We start from the raw sequence: 27,942 nt of genomic DNA on the forward strand, positions 1-27,942 counted from the left end.
AAGCTTGGCTACTGCACTCTTTAAATACAAATCCACAAATACCCCAAACTTTACCTCAATTGCTGATTAGCTTTTACCAGCTGCATGGCGGTATCCTGTGCGCGTCGCTCTAGCTCCTCTGCATCACTCTCCGTCTGGCTAAGGCGCTTTTTGGCACAGTTGTACTTTTCAATTATATCAGTGGTCTGGAGAAAAAAAAAAAAAATCCACTTTGATACAAATGTAAATTAAAGACACCAGGGGCGTATAACAAGAATAGAGCGTGTTAATATTAAAATAAGTGCGTACTTTTCAATGTGACCCTATTACGGAGCAAAGAAAGTTATGAAGGCAATGAAGAATCTGATGCAATCACATCACCAAAGGGGTAAAATAAAATAGAATGAAACATTAGAGTACAAATAATATTGGTTTAGTTCCCCCTAAAACGCTGGGAAAATAGGGTTTGGTTTACCAGGAAAGTAACTCCTATAGATTTCATTGCAAAATTATCTGCAATAATTAATTTTAATTAAACATCTGCACAACTTGTGGTCTGGTGCCTTTTACACAGACTTTCTTAGATGGCATTTATATCACCTGACCGGTCAAATGACCATCTCCCCTTTCCTGCAGCGTGGCATGCCGGTATTTCTACAGCTCATCTGTTTGAATATTAGATCCTGATTGGCTGATGACATCACATACATTCAGTGCTTATTTTGTTAACCAATAACAGTCACTGAGGGCTTTAAAAAAATTTGATGTAGCTTCTCAATGCAACCCCCCCCCCTCACCCCCCAAACCTTAAAGTAGTAATTACTTTACTATCAATTGGTAAGATTATGTTATTACCTATTTATTGAAGAATTGTTGCACACAGATTCCTTTTGGTTGCAAACATTTGATTGTTTTCACAAAAGGAAACAAAACAAGTCAATTAAAAAACAGATCAAGAAATTCAGACCAATAGAATTACAAATAATACGATGTATAAATCCCTTTTACAGAAACATTTAGATGTGAGGTCCACTCAAAGCATGAGATTTTATAATTCTCCAGCTCTCATACTGGATTACTGCTCACATCATTCTCAGTCAAGGACTGCAGCGCAGGAAAATAAAAATGGCTCTCACTGGTGAGTGTCTGCACGAAGTGACGGAACAGTCAGTGCTCAGTGCGTACCTTTTCGCGTGTATTCTTCATTTCTGTTTCAGCTTCAGCCAGAAGTCGGTCAGCCTCGCACAACTCTGCCCGGCGTTTAAGGAGGGTTTTCTCAACGCATTCAATCTCGTCCATGATGTCATCGTGGTGCTGCAAGGATTTTTCAAGATTCAGCTCTGTAAACAGGTTGTCAAGATGTCCTTCGACAAAGTCTCTGCAATTGAGAGAAGAATTAGTAACCTATCCAGCAAGAAACCATTCAGAACAGGAAGTTTTAAGTAAGTTTGTATAGTACAGGGTAGGTGTCAGTCTTTTGGAAGTTGCTACCCAAAAAGATGAAATGATGTATGTAAACTGTTTGGGGGAAAGCTTACTACTCCGTTATCCCCTACATACTGCATGGAAATCAACAATCTTGTTTTATGGCCACACCTGAAGAATGAACTTTGCCCACATGTCTATTAGAACTATGCCAGATTAAGCCTATATTATAAAAGTCAAAACGCAGGTACCCACCCACGTCTCAAACAAAGTTTAAATCGTTTTTGCGGTTACAGAGAGAACATACGACATTTACCTGATTGATCCCACTCACAAGGACAGTCCAGAACTGTATATTTTAAAGAGTGGGGGACTAGACACCAACTATGAACCTGCAGAGAATCCCATGCATAGCCATCAGTTGTCCGTGTCCTTCAATGCCTGGATTTCATATCAGCAACACTTACTTTCTTTTACGTTTCTGGGATCGTGTGCGCAGTTCTTCTGCTTCCTTCATCAGGACTTTGTTTTGATGCTCAAGGTTATCTATATTGTCTCGTAATCTTTCCTTTGTTTTCTTGTCTTTGTGCCGACGAGACTTCAGAAGATCAATAATGTCTTCGAGACGAGTAACTTCATTTTCCTAGACATAGTGGAGATCGTTCGTAATGGATTGGAAAGCAAGAGCCAAACATTGCCAAACCAATTAAGACAGAAACTCAGAGCCCACAACGCACAATTTATGTGAAAAAGCAGTCAAGTGTTATCTCACTAGGACAGTAGAAACAGCTTGGATGCCCATGTGTCTAAATACCACAAATTCATACTAGAAATAGGAAACACTTTTGTGGAAACCCAGTACTAAAAGAACTATGTGAAGGCTAAACACAAAACTTACCATATTGTGGTGTGCGGGCACATTGCAGTGAAGTACCCCAGTAGGGATAAGAGGAATTGTAAATTGAGGTGGGGGTGGTCCATACACAATCTGTGTTCCAACTGGTGGAGGGCCATATATAACCGTTCCAGGAGCCACCGGCCTGGGGCTATATGGGGGAGGGGGTCCATAAATAACAGTCCCTTGCGGTGTAGGAGTACCATCTGGAAGAACAGTATAAATAACGGAGCCTGGAGGAGGCACAAAGTGACACGTCTGTGGCACTGTGGGTCTGTTCTCTTCATCGTCATCAACATCTCGGTTATCTGTAAGGGAAAGGCAACCGTGAAAGTGAATATTTGAGATTCCCTTTTAATGCACTATTAAGGTCACCTACACAATGTACTAGTCAATATCTGCAAATCTATCAATGTATTGGAAAATTTAACATGAGATTTATTCACTGGTACAATTTAGGCGTTTGCCAGCCAATTGTGCTCCCATCTGCCACTAAGTGATGCTTGGATAAGGCAGAAGTGACTGTGATCTTCAGGTAAGAGTTTATTTGCAGTTGAGTTTGAAGTCTGAAGTTACCTCTGTTAGTATGCAGTCTTTGCAGTCCAGGTCGGAGAGGAGAGTAGACCCAATGTCCAAAGTGTGCCCGATCTTCCTTTTTGGGATATTTGCAATGGCTGCATTTTCGTTTTGCAGGCGATGAGGTCATTGGGTAATGAACACCAACTCCAGAGTCTTTAGTGCTGGCAGAATCAAGTCCCAATGACTAAATCAAGAGAGGCACATTAAAAGACAGACTTTTTTTTTTTTTTTTTTTTTTTAATTCTTTATTTTGGTTGTGCATTTATGACAATCACATATAAGCATTCAGTATGTCACAGCATCGTAAACAAGCTTCAGTACAATATATTTAGAGCTGGGAGTGACATTTGAGGAACATGCACATTTTTATATTAATATTTAAACAAGCTTAAACCATTTAGTTGCGAAGAGTCCCGTTAGGTATAAATTAATGATGGGTAACACAAAATGTTAACGTGGAGCTTCTTTAAATGATAAGAATAATACGGTAGCTTAAACTCTGCGGTTAGGTACAGGGGGCACATTACAGATTGCTATGCGCATAGGGAGAGAGATTGTCTGGTGAGACAGTGTTATCAAGGCATATTAGGTAGGCAGACATGGACACCGGCCGAGTGGGCGACTAAACAGCAAGTTGTTAACTGATCAGGCTCATATTAGTAGTACCTTTGCTTGCCATGATATATCTATGTGCATGAAAAGATAGTATTATCTTAACCGGCATACAAATTAAAAAAAAAATTAAAATAAAATAAAAATAAATAAATAACATGAGGCATGTGTTGCAACTTTACAGGTTGTGAACAAGTGAGAGCAGTTACATAGATTGTTAGACAAGGTAATGAAGATGTGTGCGCTCTAGTGTACAACGGCCTCTTTCTTGTTTGTTTTTAACACGGGATACCCAGGCTGGTTGGACTACCAATGGTGGTAGCATTACGTCTGTCTGGGTACAGAGGAGAACAGAAATTACAAGAATAGCGAAATAACATTATTGCTGTACTCCTTTTTAAGCATGTAGGTTGTAGTGTAATTATACAGGTGGTGGTGTTGGTAGGGTAACATGTGTGTGAGGGTCTCTTCTGTTCTGTGTATACAAGATGGGGTGGGGGGGAGGGTGCTTTTAGGGAGAGAGTCCCCGTTGTGCTTTTTAGTGCTGGTGTTGCTTTCGCCAGGAAGTGTTGCCTTGTGTGCTATATATGCTTCCTCAGGTGTGTGATAGGTGCGGGTCTGGAAGGGGGGCCTGCTTGGATATATAGGGGGGGGGACAAGTGCGTGTCGGTGTGGTGTGTGTGTGTCCTTTAATCTAAGGGGATCAGGGGATTTTCAGTTAATGGTGAGTGTGTTCGTGTGGAGTGCTTCACTCTCCCAAGACTTAGTGGGCAGGTGTGTCTGGTGTACGTGTGTTCCGTTGGGTGGTGTGTGTATGCACTGCAAGAGAGTAACGGCTGGTGTCTATAATAAAAACATAACTTTAACAGAACCTAAATCAGAACTGCGAGGTTATTACTAATCCGAGGTGCTCGGACATGGGAGTCTCTCTTGGTGACTATCATTCAGGTGTTGGTTCCTGGATTCCCTCTCGTACGTGGGACAAAGGGAACAATTTGTGCTGGGTCCCAGTTGGGCGATGTGCTCTGTGTCTCAGGGGTTGTGGGTCCCATCGAGAGTCCCAGGGCTTGGAGAAAGGCTTCAGCGTCGGTTAGTGACTGGCAGCGGGTGGTAATGCCATTTTTTTCTACTGTGAGTGTTCTTGGTTGTGTCCATCTGTACTCCAAACCTGCCTCCCGAAGACTCTGGGTGACCGGGCCAAGGGATTTCCTCCATATTAGAGTGTATTTAGTTAGGTCCTGGTAAAAGCTTAATTGTGCCGATTCAAATTCCAACGGGGTTTTTGCTCTGGCCGCGGCCATGATGTGGCTTTTGTCAGCAATGGAGTGGCATCGGACGATCACGTCCCCGGGTGCAACTGTTGGTGCTTGCCTGGGTTTACTGATACGGAAGCAGCCTCCTAGTGTGATTTTTTTGGTTAGCGTGTGGGGTAGTAGGGTGGCGAGAAGGCGTCGAAGGTAGTGTGGTAATTCAGTAGGGTCAACCGTTTCTGGGATGCCTCTGATCTTTATATTTGCTCGGCGGTTTCGGTCGTCTGCTAAGTCGAGCCGTGTTGCCATCTCTTTGTGGGCAGTTTGCAGTTGCATTACTGTGTCTCTTAGCCCCTTTACCTCTTGCTGCACATCCATGATGTCCTCCTCTGAGGCCTGTACCCGGGCAGTCACAGCTTGGACTTCAGTTTTCATTAAGTCCATCTCTGCTGATGACATTTGTTTTAACTCCTGCAGCAGGTTTTTTATGTCCAGCTTAGTGGCTGGGGTCAGATCATCTGGGTCTGTAGTCATGGTGATGGCTGTCTTTAGGTTCGCAGGTTCCCCCTGTTCTCCGCAGGCAGAGTCCGAGCTGGAGCCAGGCTCATGTTCTGGCGGGGCCGCCATTTTGTGAGGTGGTGGGCGCTGCAGCAAAGCTCCTATGTCCTGGGAGTCTTTAGTTACGCTGGCCTGAGCCTTTTGGGATTTTCGGCCCATCGTTTCCCCGCCCGGCGTGTGTTGTCTGGTTTTGTGTGGGTACCAGTCTGTTTCGTCCGGGAAGCCGAGGAGGGCTGTTGCGGCTTGTGAGGCCGATAGCGTGCAGTAGGCCCCGACTCTGCGGCGTACCTTTCTGCCTGTTTATGGGAACAGAAAGGGCATCTAAACTCTGCCTGTACCGCTGGGGTGATGGGGTACGTAACCTCGTGTGTTTGTGGTAGTTTGCCCGCAGCGGTGCCCCAGTATTTCGTGGTTTTATTTGTATTTGGCAGGAGCTCGGAAGATTTGCGTCCGTTCAGTTCAAGCGTTAGGCTCCTCCCCCAAGACAGACTTTTTTTAAATACCAAAAAAGGAATTATGTTATCTGCTCCAGTCGTTCCCTACCTGATTTTAGTAACCATTCCTTTCCTTTCATGGCTTACATTAAAACATATTAACCCTTTAAAAGCGGACATGTCATGTAGAAGGATCACAGCAATTATCAGGGTATTAATACCAGGGATCTTTATTTACCCCAGAGGTATGGATTGCTACAATTCATCAGAACTCATCAAAATGGAACCGCATCATTTTCCAATAAACATAATAAGTGAGCTTTAGACACAGCTGCAGGTGAAGGTGCAATAGTTATTTTAAACTGGGATTCAGTACTTATGGATGCCCAAAACCTGATCATCAATCGTGCCTTAAAGCATTTTAAAATCGGATCAGATTAACTGAACCATGGAGCCAAGAGTCAGACTGGTTAAATACTTTGCTATTATTACTAAGTTTCCTTAAAATGTTGTACTGTTTTAGGTGATTTAATGAGCAGACTCAAATTGTTAGAACACAATTTTATATTTTATGTAAGTGGAGAAAAAAAAAGGCAAATAAAACCCAAATAAAATAAATAAAAATGTAAATGTTGCATGAACGGTAATGATTAATAATACACACAAATAAGAAGGGGCTTACATTTGATGAGGAAGGCATATAATACCAGTAGCCTCTGCGACGGAATGGATTGGTCAAGCTGGTAAGGTAATCATTCTGGTAGCCAAGGGCATGCCTGAGGTTATCAATCTCATCCAGCAGATCCTCTATCTCCCCAACGTTATCTGTAATGGTATGAGATCAGAAAAATAGGTTACAGACTTCCTAACAGGAAGGGTTATTCACAAAGTGAACACTGTTGAGAATTGAAAGTGAGTTTCAAATTTAAGGCCCAAATAGTCAAACTGGAGACATTCTCCAAGTCAGTTATGCTCCCAGCTTGGCAATTTTACCCTGAAATTCACCTTGAATTCCCGACAATTCTAACTTTAGTGAATAACTTGGTAAGATCACACTAAACATTTATACAAACCCTGGTTAAAGGACCACCCTAGGCACCCAGACCACTTCAGCTTTATGAAGTGGTCTGGGTGCCAGGTCCAGCTAGGGTTAACCCATTTTTTTATAAACATAGCAGTTTCAGAGAAACTGCTATGTTTATAAATTGGTTAAGCCTTCCCCCTAATCCTCTAGTGGCTGTCTCATTGACAGCCGCTAGAGGCGCTTGCGTGATTCTCACTGTGAAAATCACAGTGAGAGCACGCAAGCGTCCATAGGAAAGCATTGTCAATGCTTTCCTATGCGACCGGCTGAATGCGAGCGCAGCTCTTGCCGCGCGTGCGCATTCAGCCGACGGGGCGGAGAGGAGGAGGAGAGCTCCCCGCCCAGCGCTGGAAAAAGGTAAGTTTTACCCCTTTTCCCCTTTCCAGAGCCGGGCGGGAGGGGGACCCTGAGGGTGGGGGCACCCTCAGGGCACTCTAGTGCCAGGAAAACGAGTATGTTTTCCTGGCACTAGAGTGGTCCTTTAACCACCACTACTTGTTCCACCAGGGGAATCATTTTGCGGTGACTGGCATATTTTCAGAGAGTCCCTTAGCTATGTCTGCATAGAACGCTAGAACAATGTATAGATAAATGGACGGATTACGCACCGAACTGAGAATTGCAGCAAACTGGAAATTCTAAGCTAGAAAAGACAATCAGGGGGGAAAAAAATCCAAATTAGGCCTTGATTTAATATTTTGGAATAAGCGTTAAAAATATTTTTGTTTGCAAAATATCAAAATGCTGAAAAATATATATAAAAATATAGCAATATGCTGAAAAAAAAATATCTAAATATTGAAATCTGTTTCAAAATATGAAGTCATTTGAAAGCTTTTCCAAAAATATCAAAATTGAGGCCTTAGTGTTTTTTCCTGACATTTGCAATCCCCTCGTCAATCTACAACAATTCCCAATTCATTGAATAACCCCAAGGGATTTAAAATGGCTAGCTCAGCCCTCATCAGCAAAGCATTCTCCTTGGTAGTAGCTTGTCTCGCTGTATCGCCACATGGAAAGGTCACAAGTGAACTTCCTGACCACGGTTTTTGAAAATGTAAAAATGGCATTCATTATCTGTATTGTAAAAATGCCCCTTGCACTCCAAAACTATTTTAAGTTAAGAGTTTCCATAAAACTATATACACACACACACACACACACACACACATATATATATATATTTTTTTTTTTAGTTTAATTTCCTCTTTAAAGCGGAACTCTAACTTCTCTGGAATAAACTTTCTTCCTTGTGAATAGTACTGAGAAGGTAATTAAAACACACACTTACCACCTTAGACGCACAAGCTGCGTATATGAGTTGTGGGCAAATACTGACAACTGTACAGAAATACCAGCCTTAAAGTTGCTCTAGTATAACGTGCCCGTGCACCAACACATTTACAGTACTGCGGGGGTTAATGTAATTTACTGGTCATGTCCACAAAACCAGGCATGTAATGTAAACAATACACAGACACTACTAAGTATTCTAGCAAAATAAAAGTAAGACTCACTGCTAACCTTTAGTTAGACAGGAGTGCTTGTGCATGCACAAGATTACAACACTAATGTTTATGGAGGATCCCTCTATAGATACAGTCTCACAATGAGCAAGGCAATGCCTTTTATCAAGCGGAGGAAAATCTACACACAAAGTAGCTGCTTCTTTGCCTCCTGCATTTTACAAGATAAAGGTAAAAGAATAAAGGAATAACTGATTAATAGTGAGGGAGAGAAGAGGAAAAAATTGAAGAAAGTTTAAGTTTAGGGTGACACGCGGTGAGGTAAAAGGTCTGTGTTTTGGGGTCGTTCCACCCTAATTTTTGCATTTGTTACTTGTAGCAAAAAAAAAAAAAAAACAAGCAAAAATTCCTACCAGCGTTAGCATGATCCAGCAGATGTTTCAGGCGATCCATCTCCACTCTTTGCTTTCTCATTGTTTGGTTCAGCTTGTCAATCTCCGCTTGCTGTAAGCTTGATGCTGCGATCCCGGAGTCAGCGTTTTGCACTTCCTCTTGGAGCTACCAATAGATAGAATGAACAGAAAGATGAAGGAGTTTAACCCCTTAAGGACACATGACGTGTGTGACACGTCATGATTCCCTTTTATTCCAGAAGTTTGGTCCTTAAGGGGTTAAAGTGCACCTACCCTGAGAGTCTGGACCCTTTCACATCTTCCCTACCAGCCCAGTCTGTGCAAGTGCTGGCTGATGCCACATCTTTGTATGTGAGAAGCTGGTTTCATTGTAAACAATTACACACAGGAAATGAATGACTTCCCTTCCTAAATACTGGATGCTGCACTTGTAAAAGAGGCGTCAGGCGTACTATTAAACGGATACATATACACCAGCAGCATTTAATGGTCTTTGTCAGGTCAGGCCACAATTCCACATGAGAGTCATTCAGCGCTTTGTTGTGTCAGTGAGACGATACAGATAGAAACAGAAAGGTGCAAGACAACACATGTCCTCATACTACCCTATTCTGAGCGTCATGTGACACAGCTACACGCTGCAGCCTGTAACACACACAATCCACCAATCTGTCCACTTCCTCTGTTTGTCTTGTGACAACTAGCAGCTGCAGCCTGTTACACAAGTATTCTCACCAACCCTGCTTCACAGCAGCTAGGAGCTGCACTTAGCAACAGACTCTCATCAGTCTGTCTGTGTACACCAGTCCTTGGTGCACAGATATAGAAACTATTTTTTCTTCTAACAAAAAAAGTGTCATTTACATTGTTACAAGTAAACATCCCCAAAAACTATCAAAGGAGTGCAATAGATTAATGAGGAAGAAAAAACACGCACATCAGTCCCAGTTAGCCAGGGAAGTGACATACATTAAGACCAGTCAGCAAAATTTAAAAGGAAATGTAGCAGTCTTTGCCTGTATGCATCCGTTTGCTACAGAGAAAGTGAATGGCCAGTGAACCATACCTGTTTTTCTGTCTCCTTCAGCAGACTCTGCAGCAGATCAATCTCTGCTTCAGCTTTAGCAAGGTCTCGAGAAGCCTGGGCTGTCTTAGAGCAGACATTTTCTGCTTCCTGCATATCCTGTTATAAGCAATAAAAAATAAAACACGTAACCAAAAGGGTTTGACAAATACCATCAATAATAAGACTGACTGTTATGCTGCGTTTTAACAAACTGGGTCCCATTTTTAAATTGTTGGTAAGGTAAAGAAATCTTGAATCTTAATAGCACCTCCTTCTGAAGGCTCTGTAAGGCTCAATCAGAATGATAAGTAGCTTCCAGTAGTCAAGCCTCACTCATCTTATTATGTATAGCTTGGCTGTTGGCTTACCAAAGCCATCTATCAAGTTACAAAACAGGAAAATCAAAATAACATTACGATAATGCCACCAGAAAATGTTATTGTATGCAGAAAACAGTAATGGTAAAAAAGTTCTTAAATTTACGCAACAAAAAATTCAGAATTGGCATTATAAATAAACAAAACACAGGCAGATTTTGATGAAGCTCTGTTTTATGGAAAAAGAAAGAAAATCACAACTCTGGATGTCAGCCCAGTCATATACTCTAACTCAGGACCATTCTAGAACTCCAACATTCAGTTTTTTTTAGTTGTCGCTACCCAGGGGGTCCTCTGCTCACAATCTTTCTGTTTTATTGCAACTCTGATAAACTATTAAAAAAACAAGTCTGATGCTTGCTTGACCCACAAAGCTGGAGTGAGATTAGAGCTCAAGAACATACTTTAAAAATTGTAAAAATTAAAATCTAAAAGACCCAGGCCGTGGGACTAAGTGTTCCTGATGATGGCAAATTAGTCCGTTTTGGAGTTGCATTTAAGATCAAAATAACTAAACTGGAAAAATTCTCAAAATCATCTAAGCTTTTAAATCGGTTACTCTGTCCTAAAATCTGAAATTCTCTTTGAATTCTCACTTTGAGCAAGCAACATAAAAGTGTAAGAGTTTTTAACGCCACTTTATTGAATTGTAACTCTCAATCCTGCATCTGGCTTGATCTGTTATTAGCAACGGTTTACAGCAGCCATTTACTGACAAGGTAATTTGCTTGTGGACCCATATTGTATTTCAAGACATGCTGTATCCGTCAATTCTGGCAAGCCAGGATTTGTACTTCTACTTTATATTCAATTATCCAGCACTCCAGACTATCCTGGAACAATCTAAATAGATGCTAACAGATCTTAACCACACAGTCGCCTACCTCCATTCGCTCCTGATTTAGCTTAAGGACCGTTCCATGGAGAGACTTCAGATGATCTTTAGCATTGGAAAGTTCAGAGGCAGCCATCTTGTCGGAGATCGCCACTGCGCGTTTCAGCTCCCTCAGTTCTTGTTCTAGACTAGACAACTCTTTCTGTGCCCGAGCGTCTTCTAATTTTCTCTACAATAAGAAAGAAAAAGAGTTCAGCTAGTTCATTTCTATTTTATTGTGTTGCAATGTTTACCAGCCACTTTGCTCCGTCTGTGAAATAACACCAGCAAGTCTTTGTAAATTTCTTGTAATACTAAATATAAATATATAAAAAACAAACTAAAACCTAAACATATATATTCTATTTCCAATATTTATTTTTCTTTCCTGATGTAGTTGTTTAAGGATAATGAGGATGTGGTGACAAGGGGCAGTCCCCTCTATGCAGTTCTAATGTTAGAAGTTTTTTGGACACACTCTTTCTAGCCGTAATTTAGCACTCTGAGTTAGTGAAAATGTGGCTGCGTTAGGCCCATCACAAACTTAGACTTTGGTCTCCATGAACTGTATCAGGCTTTGACAGAGATCTGTTTTTTTTTTGTAGAACAAAGCATGGCTGATTCTCTGAATTAGTAAAGCATCAGATTTAAATTTCCTACAGATGATCTGCTGTCCTCCACCATAATTCACCATTACGGACTGTGTGGCAATAGACTGCACTATATGTACAAGTGAATTATAGTAACAAACCTTGTCCTCCAAATCCTGCAGCTCCAGGAGGAGTTTCTCACGGTCGTCCTCAGCCTCCACGAGTTGCTGGTCTGCTAGGCCTTGGATTTCCTCCATGTTTTTTAATTTTTCATTCAGCCGGCAAATTTCGTTCTCCATCTGGCGCTCCTTAGCTTCATGCTGCCTCCTTTCTGCCTGTATCTACAGCGACAAAGAAGGTGGTTCAAACTTGGCATTTTAAATGACATTATCTCACAGAAAGCATTGCTTAGTCTAGTCCTTCCATCAACTGCAAAAACACAAACAAAGCAGTAAATATTTGCCATCGACAGTGCGGTCCTTAAGTATTTGGACAGCAGCGCGTGTTTTGATGTTTTGGCTGTGTGTTCCAGAACACGGGATATTATGACTGAAATTACACAGTGACCAACAGGCCAGAGTGTATAAAAAGTACTGTAAGTCCTACACTGAACATAATCTTAAAGTGTGTCTACCAAGTCAATCACAATGCCTGTTCCTGTATAAAGTTAGTTTTTCACCATACACCTGGATGTTTTATATTGAAGATTTTTCCAACACAATTTATGAGTTTATCATAAAGATTCAATCTTGATGAAAAACATTTCATCTGAAATCCCATATGCTTGAGTTCAAAACAAGAAAAATAAAAAAAATATAGAGTCACTACTTAAATACTAATGGACTGGGTAACAAATCATTCTTTCCTTATTCTATTTCTGGCAAAGCATCATGGGAGATTTACATCCTAAGCGCTAGGAGAGTTACGTGACGGCGACCCCTGCCTAAAAGGGTAACTGTACATTCGTAATCTTTAACATTCCACATACCCTCGCTTCAGCTGCTTTGTTGCAGGCTCTTTTATAGTCTCCGGGAGCATCCTTAGCCTTCCCTTGCAATATAGCGATTTCGTCTTGTAATCTCTGCTGCCTTTCCAAGGCCTCTCTCTTCTCCTCCTGAGCCTTTGCAAGCAGTTCGTTGATTTGTTTTTGGAGATCAGCCAGATTTTGCCCTAGAACGTCCGAGCCGCTGGAACACCTGCAGGGTGACAGAAATTGAAAAGACATATATAAAAGTTATTAACACAAATTAGCAGAAACGCAATTGAGAGAAGAGGAGTATAGATCATTATTGACAAAAAAAGTAAGCAAATTGGAAAAAAAACAAAAAAAAAAAAACAACTTCTTTTCATTTATTTGCAAAATTAAGCATATAGTGCTTCAGTGCAAAAAAATTATGTTAATCATACCTCTTAATTAACTCCATGTGCTCTACAGTAATCACCCCTTACAGAAAACAAAGAGGTATAGGCGCTCACTATATTACAAGAATTTAGTAGGGGCTGCGGTATACAATAAAAGGATTCCCAAAACCTCGTGTGATTATATGGCGTATACTGCGCCTCAAAGATCATACATACACAAAACTTCAGGAAATACAATATTGCAAACCTCAAAAAAAAAAAAGAGAATAACAGTGCAATACAATATGGTACAGTACAAATAATGTAGTTAGTAGCTATAAGAAAACCACTCACATTTAATAGAGCTATTTAGAGCTCTGCTGTATTGCACGTGGTGGTGTAATCCCTGATATATACCACCATATATGCTTAGACTGGGATTATACCGTGCATATTATAATTGCAGTGCTCATTGGAATATGTGTTTTATAAATAAAGCAAAAAGTTAGCTGCGTATCACTCTTTTGTGGTAAAACACTCTACACCTTTGCCCTGAGAAAAGAAGATTTAAAAAAACACACCTGACATTGTTACATTCTACCAATGAGTGTTCCCCCCCCTTAACAATATTTACCTAACTTCTCCGACCCCTGTCTGCAGTTTCCGTTTCAGGTCTGCGACACGTGCAACGATCTGTTCAGGGTGCACTAAATTATCTAATGCGTCGTCGAGCTGAGCCTGGAGATTTTCGACCTGCTCTTTTAGATGATGATTATCTCCCTGCGAGACAAAAAGATAAATCTTAAATAACATCGGTTCACATCAAGGAGTCATTTTACAGAGAGAAAGATATCTAGCACCCCAGTGTTAACACAAAGCTTGTATCTTGCAAATACTGAAGTTCAGCGACCAAAACAAACAGTGGTGCTTGGGAATGTTTAATATTAAACATCAAGAACAGTAATGCTTTTGTGCACAGAGCAGCCAGAGAGGATCCTACCTGCAGTTGCTTCATTTGAGACAATAGCTTTTTGTTGTCTTTCTCCTTCTCTTCCAGCAGTTGTGCTTTAGTGAGAGCGTTCTCCAGCGCCTGCCGATCTTTTTCCAGCTCTGCTTGCAAAGCAGAATTCTCCATCTGAAAAAACAGCACACCCACCAGCATAAATTGGATATTTGTTTTCCTCATCTATTATTACATTCTTTAAGTAGTCAAAACGCTTACTTGGCTGAGACGTTTCCATCTCTCCAGGTCTTGCTTTAACTGGTTGGCCTCTGCATCTCGAACCTTCAGCTGGTCTTCAAGCTCTGCTTCGTACTCACTGAGGTCTCCCTGAGCTTGACGCAGAGATTCGTTGAGTTCGTGTTGTTCTTGAAGGCTGCGCTCCAGATCAGAAATTTCCTGTATTGGCAAACCAGCAATGTCAATTAGCCTATCCAAAAGACATATTCACAGAGCGACAAAGGTCACGACAACACGACAATACAAGGCCCTAATTTGAACAGGTCTTTTCAAAGAGATTTGATTTTCACCACTCTGCATTGTAACTTTTCAGATATTTGAAGATTTACTAATAATCACATTACTAAGTAAGGCAGGCAACCTGTGTGGATTAGCAATGGCTGTTTAGTGAGCATGGTCTAGGCCTATATTGTCTACAAAGAATATAAAGCCAAGTGCAACTGTTTATTTGACTATCAATAGTGGATCTGGCACCATCTTTGTCAAAGACCTTCAGGGAATAAATATTTTATATTTTTTATGATACGAGCTCTTCAAGAAAAACAACTTACGCAACACTGAGTTATCCACTAACCTTGAAATTGTCTGGAAGACAGAGGAAATCTAAAAGTTTTAGGCTAAACTAGATGAGTTGGAAAAACACTCGACAACTCATTGAATTACCATCTTAGCTATTCTGGAATATAATTTGCATTTTCTTGTTAAATTCAAGGTTCAGTAAACAACCCTTTGAATATTTGGATTCAGTAACACTAGTCTTAAGACCTTACCAATTACCATCTTAATAAAGTTCCCTTTTCCATAAAGGTGGTTTATAACCAACCACTTCTTCAGCAAGACTCAACATCTGAGGATTACCTTTCTCATGTTTTCAGCGTCCATTGCCACAATTTCCAGTTGCTTGTTTTCTTCCTCCAGTTCTGACAGCCGTTGAAGTAAACCCTCTCTTTCAGCCTGAAGTTCACGACAATCCTCATGAGCTTGCTTGGCCTGGCCTTTAACGCTTTCTAGATAGTCCTGCAGTCCAGCTATTATGCCTTCCAAATCCCTCTTTAGGGCTTCATTAGCTGCAATCTGACCTGATCGAACATGAAGAATGAGATTTGTTAACATTCAACCAACCAAAGTTGAACAAACGTACAAGAAAAGAGACCACTGCAACGCAAACAAGTTGCAACCTGGTGGTACGGTTAGCATTCCAGATAGAATGGGGATAATCAAATAAACTCTGGGAAACATTAGATAAGTTATAAAAACTGATGGCACCAATCTTACACATTTCTGACCGGAATGAGCAAAAACCCATATTTCTGGTTTGCAATTTCACAGCTGCTGCAATAGCGATACTTTGAGGAAAACAATTTAACATTTTCCTTTAGGTGCCAGTCTTCCGAATAGCCTATGGCTTCCTATGGTAACAGTCATTCCTCAGCTTAATTAGGAGATCCCACTCCACTTTACTTTATTCTCACCTTCCAATTCTGCTACTGTCCCACAATGTCATTTGGATCCTATCCCCCACACACCCCACTACCTCCTTATTGTAAGCTTGTTTGAGCAAAGTCCTCATCAACCTATTATTGCTGCCAAATCTCTAATAGGTTGTCTTGTGTAGAATATTGTAAAGTACTGTAGCAGAATTAGTCGGTGCTATATAAAATGTCAATAATTATTATGTTTCCCCTTTTAGCTTGGACATTGAACATTTCAGCCATCCCAAATTTCTGTATTTAAATGCGTTATCACCACTTTATTTAAAGTGCAGATTCCATGATGTTCTGCATTGTGCGTGTCTCGGTGGTGACTGAAATCTGTTGTTGAATAGATACAGAGAGATATTTTTAGAAACTCTCTGCATAATCTCCAACATGCACATTTCCTTTTAACTTCTTGAGAGTTTAATTTTTTTTTCTGGATGGGGCAGACTGGAAAGGGCACAGGGAGGACAGATGCCACATGATCAGCTGGAATAGAAAGTGTTGTGAGTAGTTTGAGGGGGTGGGGGAGGCCGTTTTGTTTTGATGCAGATTACAGAATTTCCCCTGATATACGCTTGGGAGGGGAGTAGAATTCCATAAATTATATTTCAAAGCCCACTGGCTGGATGATAGGAAGTGTTCTCTATAATATTTTAAATAATAACATAGTGTTTATATACGAAAAGTGGAAACCAGGCATTAACATCAGAGGGTAGCCAGGGAGAGGTTTTCTGTTTAAAGAAACCACAGCAAACTTTGTTTTATTCTTTATTTTGTTATAGAAGGGCTGAAAAAAGAGAGTTTGGATGAATGGAGGAAGTGTAAAAGAGAATAATTCTGTTGCGCAGTTTTAGAAATGGGCAATCGCCATGGAAACGGGAATGTTCCTGCTGATTGTTACACTTTTAGAAATGTATCCCTGAATTGCTCTTTATACAGAAGACGGCTGCCTGAGAGACATGGTAATAATCATTCACGGCAAATGCAGTGTCCAAGATCATCTCTCACTGCATTAGATCAAACTGAGAGAAGCAGTCATCAGTCTCACTGGAAAAGCTTACAGTCTATGGAGAAAGGTGTTTAGGTGTAATCGTATTTGGGTGAATTGATTAAAGGGGATCTGTCACTTCTCTGAAATTTACCCCCCACTAAATAAATACACTGCAAATCTCAGAACTGGCTGTGTTCATTTACATTTAAATGAAAGATTTGGCAAATGACATCATAGACCTGTTCAGACAAGGCAAAGTCAAGGCAAACACTGTAAATGCGGAGGAACAATATAAGCATTGTCTAACTTCTCAATTTCTCTGTATACTCCAGTCCCTACACTGACTGCCGGAGCAGTCGGAGTCGGAGCAACGATTAATAGGGAGCTAAAATGGAAGCGCCCTGTTACAGGAGTTAAAGGGTTTCTAAACATAGGAACTGGTAAACATATGATCAAAAAAATCCTGGGATGTGAGTTTACCTTTAAACCCTTAAGGACACATGACATGTGTGACATGTCACGATTCCCTTTTATTCCAGAAGTTTGGTCCTTAAGGGGTTAAACAAACTGTCTTGGCTGTCTCATAAAACGCATGAGAGGAAATTATATTATTTTAAGATCCCCCACTTAAAACGTTACACAAGCATGTATTTTCCTGTACAGGAAACGGTGTGTTAGGAACACGAAAAGCCACCTTCCTGTGGATTCTCACAGTCTACTCCCAATTTTTCAAATGACAACATCTGCAGCAGCAGCCTTTGGGCAGCTAGCTCTTCATTGGATAAGGATATTCATTGGCTGCTGAGTTTGATCCTCTATAAAAGCAGGATTGACAATTAAGGCTAAAATAAAGGAAACTATAAGGTCTGCAGCCCACCTACGTAACCATCTCAATGACGGAGGTAAACGTAGGACCTTGAGAAATCATAAAGGGGTTAATGGAGTGTTTGTGTACAGTTTATAAATTAGTAACAATAGCTACCGTTCAAAACGTAACTCAGGGAGCTTCCAAAATGCTAACCCAATTTAGAAGCCACTCATGGCGATTTTATGTATATGCCAGTGTTCACAGAAACCTTACATTGCCAGGAGCCAGGACTATTTGTCACAGTAACCTGTATTGATGTGCAAATTATTTTATTTCTTAGGTACCAAGACGCTTGACTTGCAGAATGGGTCACAAAGTTAACTGTGCACCTGAAGATTAAGTCAAGTCGCCTGTTACAGACATCCAAACGGCTGAGAATCATTTGGCTAGACTCCAAAAATATGCCCAGCCACGTCACAGAGACACATAGAATATTCTTTATTTATGTGTGTTTAATACATTCTATATTTAACTTTATTTACATTTGTGAGCTGTGCCAAGCACTTTCTAAGTATTGTGTCAGCTTTTAAAGTGCTTTGGCAATGTTCCATGTGAGTGCCAATGCTTGTGGGTTACCCATAGAAATGTCAGACTGTATAACTGTGGCTCTTGTACAAAATTTTCAAGACCATTACCATCTGCCAAACAAGCAGCCAGTTCTACCTACCCTCAGTAAGCTGCTGCTCCAGATCTTTAATCTCTTCCGTTTCTTTGGCTATTCTGGAAAGCATCTCGTCCAGGCGACCTTCAAGCTTCTGGTACTGCTGGGTCATCATGTCCAGCTGCTGTTCTTTGCCGGCCTTCTGGGCCTTCACATGGGACTGGGAAACAAAGGATATGCTTTAATAATTAAAAGAAAAAAAAAATCCTGAAAAATAGTTAGTCGAATAAGAGGGAAGAAAAGAAAATGATATTCACCCAGGAAAAGTATGTATCTGATATTTGTGGCAGTAATAACATCTCAGTACCACAGTTAAGAAGATGTTAATTATTAATCAGACAAAAGACAAGTCAATAAAATGGATCAGGTAGAATGAGCAGAAAGCCAGATGCTTGTGTTTACACGGTTTAAAGGGCCCGGGGAAAGGAACAGAGTAAAAGAATATGAATAATACACAAAAACCGCCTAAAAACTAATTTGTTGCCATGACACTCCTAGAACACCTGACAGAATACACTAAATTATCACACAGCATTGGTACTCTATATTTTGATCCAAATGTTCTGTCCCTTTTTTATAATTCGAGACAGATGAATAAACGCCTAGCCACAGTTGGTTGGTTGATTTGTGCTACTGGCTTTGGCATGTGGCTAGGGCTACAAATAAAACTTGTTGATGCTGTGTCTACAGCCACGCATTCATTAGATGAGAAAATATGTTCTGCATTGATTTAAGGAAATCCCATAAATAAAGAAGCACAAGGCTCGTGCCGGATTCTGTACCAAATGTTAGAAATTTTCCCATCTTACAGGCTTGCTGCTTTTAAAGTGAACCTGTTGCTCTCAAATGTGGATGACATGGTAAGATTTAAGAAAGTCATAAAATGCAGTGTGGCACTGCACAATCCGTGGCACTGGCTGCAAGTTAGGCAGTGTGAGATGGCATGCACAAATACCCTCGGAGGTCACCATGCTCACAGCCAATATCACTATTCCGGAGTCAGTGGTGCGTAAACGAATCTTGTAAGCAAATAAGACATGTTATCTTTACATTTGCTAGCAATATGGCGGACGCTATAGGGCTCAAAATGTTATAAAATGTCTTTTATACAATTATGCACTTTGCATGCAGAGTTTGAGAATGTCACTTAAACACGTCACACTGTTGCACACACTAGAAATATGCCACCTATGTCCTATGCGCAGAGCAGGTGCAATGCATCTACAGAAGTGTCAGGGTGACATTGTGATTAATGCCTCTGCTGTGCTCAGAGGGTCAAACAATACGACACGCATCAGAGAGGATAGGATGCGGTCAACTAAAAGAAAAGGGAAACGGAATTGAGTGACTTTGCAGCACTATGACGCCACGTACGACAACAGGGATTAAAAGGTTAAATGGGTTAAAGAGGCTATAAGCAAGCTTAGAGGTTTGGTATCAACAAACTGACAAATGTCACCAATCTTCCTCTATCTCCACCATATCCGCAAGTCTGTAAATATATAGTATATACTATACACATTTTATTTATATACTTTACAGATGCAATTACAATATGACAAAACAAGAAAAACGGCTTGATATTTTTTTTAATAAACAAAAAGTCATCACTGCACCTCAATTTACGTCTGTTAGAAAAAGTAACTGTCCTAAATCTCTTAGTCCCCAATATTACAAAGTGAAGCACAGCAAGACACACAATAAATACAAAACTTGGCAGAGCAGCAAAATAATAATACATTTTTTTTAAAAGTATATAAAAAACAAAACAAAAAAAACTTACAACATTGTTGCCTTCAGCAGACATGGGAGAAACCCCACCCTCATGATTTAACTTGTAGTGGAAAATATAAAAATGATACTTTTAGTAAGAGGTCGGAAAAGTTAAGTGTTTCCTCATTTTGGATTCTTTACATTGCAGAGCCATCTGTGAAACGTTCAGCTCATTGTGAAATGGCCGGTTGGGAAGCAGCAAGCACCCTGGCTGCAAGAAAGCCCTCTCTTTGTCAGCGTTCGTAGGCAGAGGAAGCTGGGCTGCATCAGAGCTCTGTTCCCCCTTGCTCAACTCCCTTGAAGGTTTGAAATCACAACACAGGAAGCAGAGCAATCCGACCAACCAAACGCAGGCTTTGTAACTGCCAGATCTCCTCTGTGAGAGAGACAAGTCTGTATCTTCTAACAAGACAACTTCTCTTTATTGCAACATGTAGCAACAATGCAGCGAGTTAGGCTGAACCCCTGGCTGCGGAGTCAGATTTTAGTAATTACAGCTAAACAACAAAATAAAACTGAAGAAAAAAAAAAAAAAGGAATTATTTATGTTACAATGTAATACATTGTGTATGGAATAGTTTGGTATAATTGTTCCCTTGTGCTGTTTACACTAGTTGGTCCCAGAAGATCTCATTAGTCAGGGAGGAGATGGCTTTAGATCTAATTTCCTCTGTGTTGGTAAACAATATGATGTAACACTACACAAGACATGAAATAAAAAGGGGCATTAAAAAAATTAAATGGGACTATTTTTTGTATTTAGCACTAGTTGTAATTGATTGAACAAAAAAGTTGTTTGTAAAGGTCATAACTTCATATACATATAGATTTATTTTACAAAACAGAATTATTCACTTTTTTTGATGGTGGCATAAATTATTCCTTACTGGCTAAAGCACATTTAAGCACAATAAGATAGACCGAGCTTTTTTCCACCTTTTTTCACAAGAAGTCCCATCAGCCTTTTAATTGCATGGTTGGTGCATTCGTTTTTGTAACGAACAGTTTGACTCTGTTGTGTGGGTCCCCTTATCTCAAAACCGAGCCGGGATAAATCCTTCCTGACCTGGTTGACAGCAGTGGGATTTATACTCCTGAGAAATAGCAGCTATTCTAATTTAGCCCTCTCCCAATAATGTTCTCTATGGAGAGGAGCCGGTGGAACGAGAGAATCATCCTGTTTCTATCCATCTATTCCGGCATGTCAATATCAGGAAGGTAAAGGACTAATAAAGTGAAGCTGCTTTTTAAGAGTAATAATATATATATAAAAACCAAAAGCAATAAAGAAAGATACCCAATCCCAATTCATCTTGTTGTGGCACTATTTCCCCATACTACACAATGGGATTTTGGCTGTAGTTAGTGTCTGATGACTTCAAAAATAGTCAGAATATCTTCCCCTATAGTTATACTCCACTTTTCCTTCACTATACTTCCTCTAGATCTAGGGTGACCAAATGATACCAACTGTAATTCTGGCAAAGGATCATAGGAGCTGTAGTTCCGGCGACTCTTGTTCTATGATGTATGCTTTTTTTCCCCCTCTCTTTTTTTTTTTTTTTTTTTTTTTAAGAACCTGTTTTGTTTTATTAGTAAAGATCTACAGAATCTGTAAGTGCTCTAAAAATATCAAGTTAATTAATACCTGACCTCAAACTCAGCCAACCTGATTACAAACCACTTCCTCGGTCTATTCTACACTGCCAGTGCACCCATAACCGCCCAAACGTGGCTAATTATCCATGCAGTCGCATGAACAGTTTATACTTATTTATTATAGTATGCATTAGACATACAGTATTTTGCAACAACTTTTACGGACTACTTGTGCTGAATACCTGTGTGTTGTTCTTAAATGAAAATAATTAAAAACACATTTCCTATAAAAAAAATAAAGGGCAAATTTGTACGCCACATAAGCATTGAACTAAAATAATTGAGGGAGGCATCAATAAATAAAATATATGGACAAAAAAAAAACAAAAAACTTTACATCTATTATGAGAGCAAAATGTCCCATGTGTGCTGACAGTAAGCAGGAACGCTAAAGGAGGGAATTGTGGGAAATACATTCTAGGTGAGGAGAACAGGTTGGCAGGCGGGCAAAGATCACTTCGAACTTGCACCTCAAGTGCTGCTGCCACCCCCCCCCCCCCCCGCCCCACACATTCTCCAACAGCGTTTAATAGGGTGAGCAAAAGAGGAACTGCTAAAGAAAAGGTGAACATGGCACTTTAGTTATAAATACTAAGGGACACAACACATATATTCTCAGCAGTTTAAATTTAAATATATATATATATATATATATATATATATATATATATATATATACTGTATATAATATATTATAATAAGACTGTGGCAACTCACATGGGACTCTTTAGAGAATCTTCTCATGGGGGGCCCTTATTAACAGGAGATAGAGGGGGGTGTCCAAGTAGCTATCTAAACTATATCTATGATGGTAATGCATACTCCCATTCTCCAGAAAGTTGTCCAGAGAAGCAACACGTAAAAAATAAAATATATATGACCTGGTTTATTGGGTGGTCCACTGGGCTTATTGATAATGTAGACTACAGAGTTGCATTCCGATGACAGAATAGATGCACGATGAGCAGACACATCATACAAGTAGTTAGCAGTCCAAGAGTACAGGAAGACAGTTGGAGGATTACAGTAAGAAGGAAGTGGGGCTATAGTTACACTAAACGTTATAGGTAGAGGAAGTCAAGCTATGCTCGGACTTCCAGGAAGAGAAGAGGGTACATTCTCTATACACAGGAAGCAATACAGAGACAGACATTACTAATGGAATGTGTATCATGATAAGCATTTAAAAGGATGGAAATCCAAAATAAAATCTTTAATTAAAAATAAACATTCAGGGTTATAAGAAGAAGGCAAACGGATGGACACAATTCAGCACTTGTGACTCCCTTCCTTGGGTAAAGAAGAAAAGATTAAACCAGCCGGGCTTTGGCACAATGTGTGTGAATTTCTGGTACATATCTTCCTGTCTTATGTATGTGGCTGGACCTGACTATGCAACATGTCAACAATGAATATTGAGCAATTCATCTTTGGAACCCTGTGTGCATGTACTGCTCTGACCTCATATAAAGAACACAATGACTATTGCATTAAAAACACATTTTCATAAATTATAAACTCGAGCACGGACATGATTTCCATTTAACTGAAGAAAGACGAGCTCACTATTACATTCACCATATATTAGAAGTGTATTAAGATTCAAATTCATTTTAGTATTGTTCTTCGTGTCCAAAAAAGATTCTAGAACCCACTTTCCCAGATTGGCTATTTTGCTCAAAATTTGAAATTTCCCTTCTCAATTTTTGACCATGCCCAGTTTTGTGGTTACATCAATATTACGGTGGTTTTAACAGCTAGAAGCATTGAACAATTAAAAACAAAGTGATCGATAAAATAAAAAGGTGCACGCTGCTGCACTCCAATTAAAACAAAACCGGATATATAGTGAACTAGACAGAATTGTAACATGTAGGCAAATATAGCCAGTTTCAAAATAAAACCTCAGCCAGACCTTGAAAATACAATCTCTACTGGTCATTGGTGAGTAGATATTTACCCCTTGTTAGTGGGAATAGTAAACCGTAGTGTAGGACTTAGTTTTCAATTCACTACAATGTGGTGTTTAGTGAATAAATTCTGCATATTGAGTTTATATTTTTCTCCTACATGAACTTATATTCTCACCCTGTATGGATTAATGTAAAATCATTATGTATTCTCAATGCAGCCACGCAGCCCCATATTCTGCTGATTGAATGTATTGGGAGGTTGTTACTGCGGAGTGAGGCACTAGGTAAGAATTGTGCAGGACCTTGCACAGCCCAGAGCAATGAAGGTTTGTACTTGGACTGGTATTGCCCAATCGCAATGCTCTTCATCCTAGACAGGCACACTGGGGTACTTTCAAGGAAAATGCAGTATTTGCGATTGACCAAAATGTAATAAGTGTGTATAATTTAACCAGAATATTTTCAAGTGGCAGCAGGATGAGATAAGACAGTGCTAGTGATATTCCCAACATGTACCACTGTAAGCAGCAGTGAGGTTTGTGCACAAAAAGGCCAATCGTTGGCTAACCTAGGCTAATCGTTGCCAGCCATCCCATGGCAAAAAGCAGATATGATGCTTGGAGTATCTTTACTGTAAGACTGTTTCAACACAACCTTAAATCTGAAGATTGATACCAACAAAAAAAAATATAAAAACACACACACTACATTTATAGAAAGTGTAAAAGGGAAGTTTGAACGCGGAGGTTCAAGGCAGAAATTCCCTCTCCATACAGTTACAACCCAACAAGTGATGATCAATGTTGATCTGTTTCTAAAACACTTACATGTTGCGGATCCTGGGGACTGAGAGAGTCCAGTTTTCTTTGCAAGTCTTCGATTTCCTTCTGCTTCTTCCTAATTTCTTCCCTCTGCCAGTCCATCTGGTTTTCTAACTCCTGGGCTTCCTGACGCAGATCATTTAACAGCTGGATTTTGCTTCCTAATTGTTGCCGAAGTTTTTCCTTTTCTGCCTCTGAAATCTACAGGAGGAAAACAAGATAACGTGTTTACAGCATTTCATAAACATGACTTTCCCGTGGGTCCCGCCTGATCATTACGTTCATGAATATGTCCATGGTGCCTAGAATGGTGTTACTCCCATGTTTTCATGTCCAGTTACAACCCAGTATGCCTTGCTGCATTAGTCTAACTGCTCAGGAGAGTTTGCATTTGGGTTAAAACGCTTAAAACCAAAAACCTACCTTTTTCTTAGCAACGGCATCTTCCAAATCTTTTAGATCTTCCGTTGCCTTTAAAATCTGTTCTTCTGCTCTTACTATTTGTTGGTGTAAATCTGACAATCTTGTTTGTGCTGTCAAAAGAATACATGGAAAATATGAGCACAGATTTTCACATTGGCATAACAAATAAGTTAAACATCTTCAGTTAATCAACGGTCTGAACTTCAGGGACAACGGTGGAATTCACTGCTAAGTATAAGAGTTCGGTGGGCTAGAGGTCAGATTTGAAGTAGGAAAAAAAAACAAGAAAAAAAAAAAAAAAACAATCCTCCCCCTCGACCACTAGTTTGTAATGACCTCACAGCAAATAAATATTGCTTATGTTCACCTTCCCCCTTCCTCCTCCCCAAGGGGAACGTGCTGCAATGAGCTAAACCCAGCACCACCCAAATTGTCTCAGAACACAGAGCTTCCAGCTGCAGTTGACTCAGAGAATTGACTCCAGGTAAGAAGTTATACCATTTTAAAATGGCACCATAACCTCTACAGTGTTCTGTAGTAGTTGTGGTGCTTTAAGTGTTCCTTTAAGCTTTCAAGGTCAATAATGAATAAACCAATAAAGTTATTGTCTTGCAATTAACATAGACAGAAGCTGCTAGCTTCAATACATTTTTTTTTTGTTTTAAATAAAAGACTGTTGGTTTGCCATCTAGAGTAGTGAGCAAGACCCTGCTATGACAGGCATATTTGGGGTCTGGAGTAGAACTCAGTAAATTGTTTCACCTGCAGTTCCATATGCAGCCACCAGGGGCACATGTTACAAACGCTGGCTTGCATGCACTCCTTCACATTTACCCTTTTAATAAGTCCACGACAGATGCACTTTCTATTGCATTTCAACATTCATAGCAGACAGAATATTTAGACATAATGCTCGTATTTTAGCACTCACTTATCTACTTAATCTTTTCTTTGATACAAAAGTAGCATTTTTTTTCCTCTACTTTAAATACAATATGAAATGGGTCCTTTGTAATATAAAACCATACAAAAATAAAGAACTGGGATTTATGGATCTTGTGAATCATCCTTTGTGCAGCAGTGTGCAGAATCACTAACCCTGATTGGACATGGCTGTTACTGGAATCTCTCTCTGGGCAGTCGGGACCTGAGAATTTCGGGTGCCTTTTTGACGCTGCTGTACTATAACAAATAACTGCAGTTATAAGCCACTCTGCCAAGGCCATGGATTTACAGCATTATGGTGAGTGGGGAGATCAAAGATGATGGCAAGGGGGCCCATTAAACTTGTAGTCTGCACCTCCAGACCACATATATTGCTTCTGCGAGCATTGCCGTGGGTTACCATTGCAATACACTGCCGAAAAGGATTGATGCGAGTGGCCTGCATCCACAAGAGGTGCAGACCAGATGAAGCACCCAGTGTACAACCTGGGGTCAGTATTCCACTCTCCATGGCCCAAGGTAAGGAGAGGGAGGCAGATACATATATTTTTAGTTAAACACACTCCTTTTGGATGTGTATTGCAATGGTAACCCACGGCAAGCCTCGCAGAAACAATATATGTGGTCTGGAGGTGCAGACTACAAGTTTTATGGGCCCCCTTGCCATCAAATTTTCTTTTCAGTGAGCAAGATCTTTGGTCTCCCCAACAGCCATGATCCCCAGAGTCCATGGTCTTGGCAGCCTTGTGGGAAATATGATCTTGGACAGTGGCTTATAACTGCAGTTATTTGTTAGAACATCCCTACCACACAAAAGCCCCCATCACCAGTACAACGCACACCACAGCCCCCAACATACCTCCCACAAACACACACTACAACACCTATTAACCTTCCCCTCCCAAACTGGCACATATCAGCCCCTCTTAAAGCCCTGTCCAACGTTTGCATCTGGTGTCCCACTTATCTAACCACCCACCTAGTTATAGTCGGCATCCAATTATACTTCAAAATCGTCACATTAACACATTCAGATACTCTAAACTAGTTGCAATCATTCAATCACATACACCAAAAATAAATATATATATATATGGCCAAAGGGTTGGGGGAGGTGGGTTGACATTAAGGAAACGGACATTGGAACAGCATGAAGCGTAAATTTGGTCCTCAGTATGCAAAGGGTACTAATAATGTAAAGTTGATATGATGCTTAGAGTGACCTTTAAATGTATAAAAAATGATTTAATTTTTTTGTTAATGTAGGTACACATTACCGCGTGACAGCACATGCAAATATAGCGGCTTCTTCACCAGAAGCTGTGGAGCAGGAAGGGACCAGTATAATAATGAGAGCTCTAGTACAAGGACATAGTGACCATTGTCTATGAGGTGGTGGGCTTCTATGTGCAGAGAGTTTTGCAGGTCGCTGAAGGTCTAATGTGCAGGAACACCATGACAGGTGATCTGGCAACATAACAGCTCTGTTTCAGTACATGGAGACTCCCTGTAATAACAAATATATAAATATGTAAACACAAGGTTTTTTTCATTTTAATTACCCGCTTGTATATTTTTCTCTTTATCCTCTAAGTCTATATCGAGAGTTGTGTGAATTCTGGCAGAGATCTGTTTATTTCTAATTTGATCGTCACCATCCATTTCAACTTTCCCGACGTGGAGGGGCTGTGCGACGTCTGCAATAAAGCCTTCTTGAGCGTACAGATTCCTTTTGTATCTGGCTTTTCCGATGTAAGGACTTTCTCCCGGGGCTTCTTCAACCTCAACGTTCTATATATTAAAAAAACAAAACAAAAAACATTTCACAGATTAGTATTGACGTATCACCCCAACACAATTTTGTAGATAAAAAGGTAGTCTACATCTGATTGAGAGTACACAGAGACATTTGCGTAGTTATGTAGCAAGCTGCCATTTTTGCTCTTTAATTTTACACAAGGAAACAAAATTTTACTATTGCTTCATGGACTATGAAGGAAATCAGAAACGCTACAGAACATTTAAAAATTATATACGAAAATAGGTGAAAAGCCAAAGGGCAGGGTTCCTTCTCGTCATTAAAGTCTCATGGAAACGCTTTAGGAGGAAGGTTGCTATCCTTTTCAAAATAACATGATAAAGACTGAGGGAATGCGTGTATTAAAAATACATAGCATATCCTCTTTTTTTGTTTTTGTTTACACATGATAGGAGTAATTATGTGCCC

The 27,942-nt window shown here is 40.1% G+C and overlaps 1 protein-coding gene across 2 annotated transcripts in view; it reads right to left on the reverse strand.

The window, feature by feature from the left end:
* Window positions 1-27,942, reverse strand: part of CNTRL (centriolin) — a 72,593-nt gene that overhangs the window by 16,757 nt on the left and 27,894 nt on the right. The window contains exons 9-27 of one of the 2 annotated variants that reach the window (XM_063432827.1): window positions 27,278-27,506; window positions 24,771-24,880; window positions 24,354-24,548; window positions 18,188-18,341; window positions 15,042-15,262; window positions 14,166-14,342; window positions 13,944-14,078; window positions 13,578-13,723; window positions 12,591-12,798; window positions 11,764-11,943; window positions 11,023-11,202; window positions 9,762-9,878; window positions 8,696-8,840; window positions 6,415-6,557; window positions 2,876-3,062; window positions 2,303-2,607; window positions 1,872-2,047; window positions 1,165-1,357; window positions 55-185 (exon numbers count right to left, since the gene is read on the reverse strand). In XM_063432827.1, the coding sequence (XP_063288897.1) occupies window positions 55-185; window positions 1,165-1,357; window positions 1,872-2,047; window positions 2,303-2,607; window positions 2,876-3,062; window positions 6,415-6,557; window positions 8,696-8,840; window positions 9,762-9,878; window positions 11,023-11,202; window positions 11,764-11,943; window positions 12,591-12,798; window positions 13,578-13,723; window positions 13,944-14,078; window positions 14,166-14,342; window positions 15,042-15,262; window positions 18,188-18,341; window positions 24,354-24,548; window positions 24,771-24,880; window positions 27,278-27,506 (3,332 nt within the window). Of the gene's footprint in view, window positions 1-54; window positions 186-1,164; window positions 1,358-1,871; window positions 2,048-2,302; window positions 2,608-2,875; window positions 3,063-6,414; window positions 6,558-8,695; window positions 8,841-9,761; window positions 9,879-11,022; window positions 11,203-11,763; window positions 11,944-12,590; window positions 12,799-13,577; window positions 13,724-13,943; window positions 14,079-14,165; window positions 14,343-15,041; window positions 15,263-18,187; window positions 18,342-19,964; window positions 20,303-24,353; window positions 24,549-24,770; window positions 24,881-27,277; window positions 27,507-27,942 lie in introns of those variants that run through there. The other variant, XM_063432828.1, reaches the window with a different exon arrangement.

Source organism: Pelobates fuscus, chromosome 9, assembly GCF_036172605.1.
Source record: "Pelobates fuscus isolate aPelFus1 chromosome 9, aPelFus1.pri, whole genome shotgun sequence".
NCBI lineage: Eukaryota > Metazoa > Chordata > Amphibia > Anura > Pelobatidae > Pelobates > Pelobates fuscus.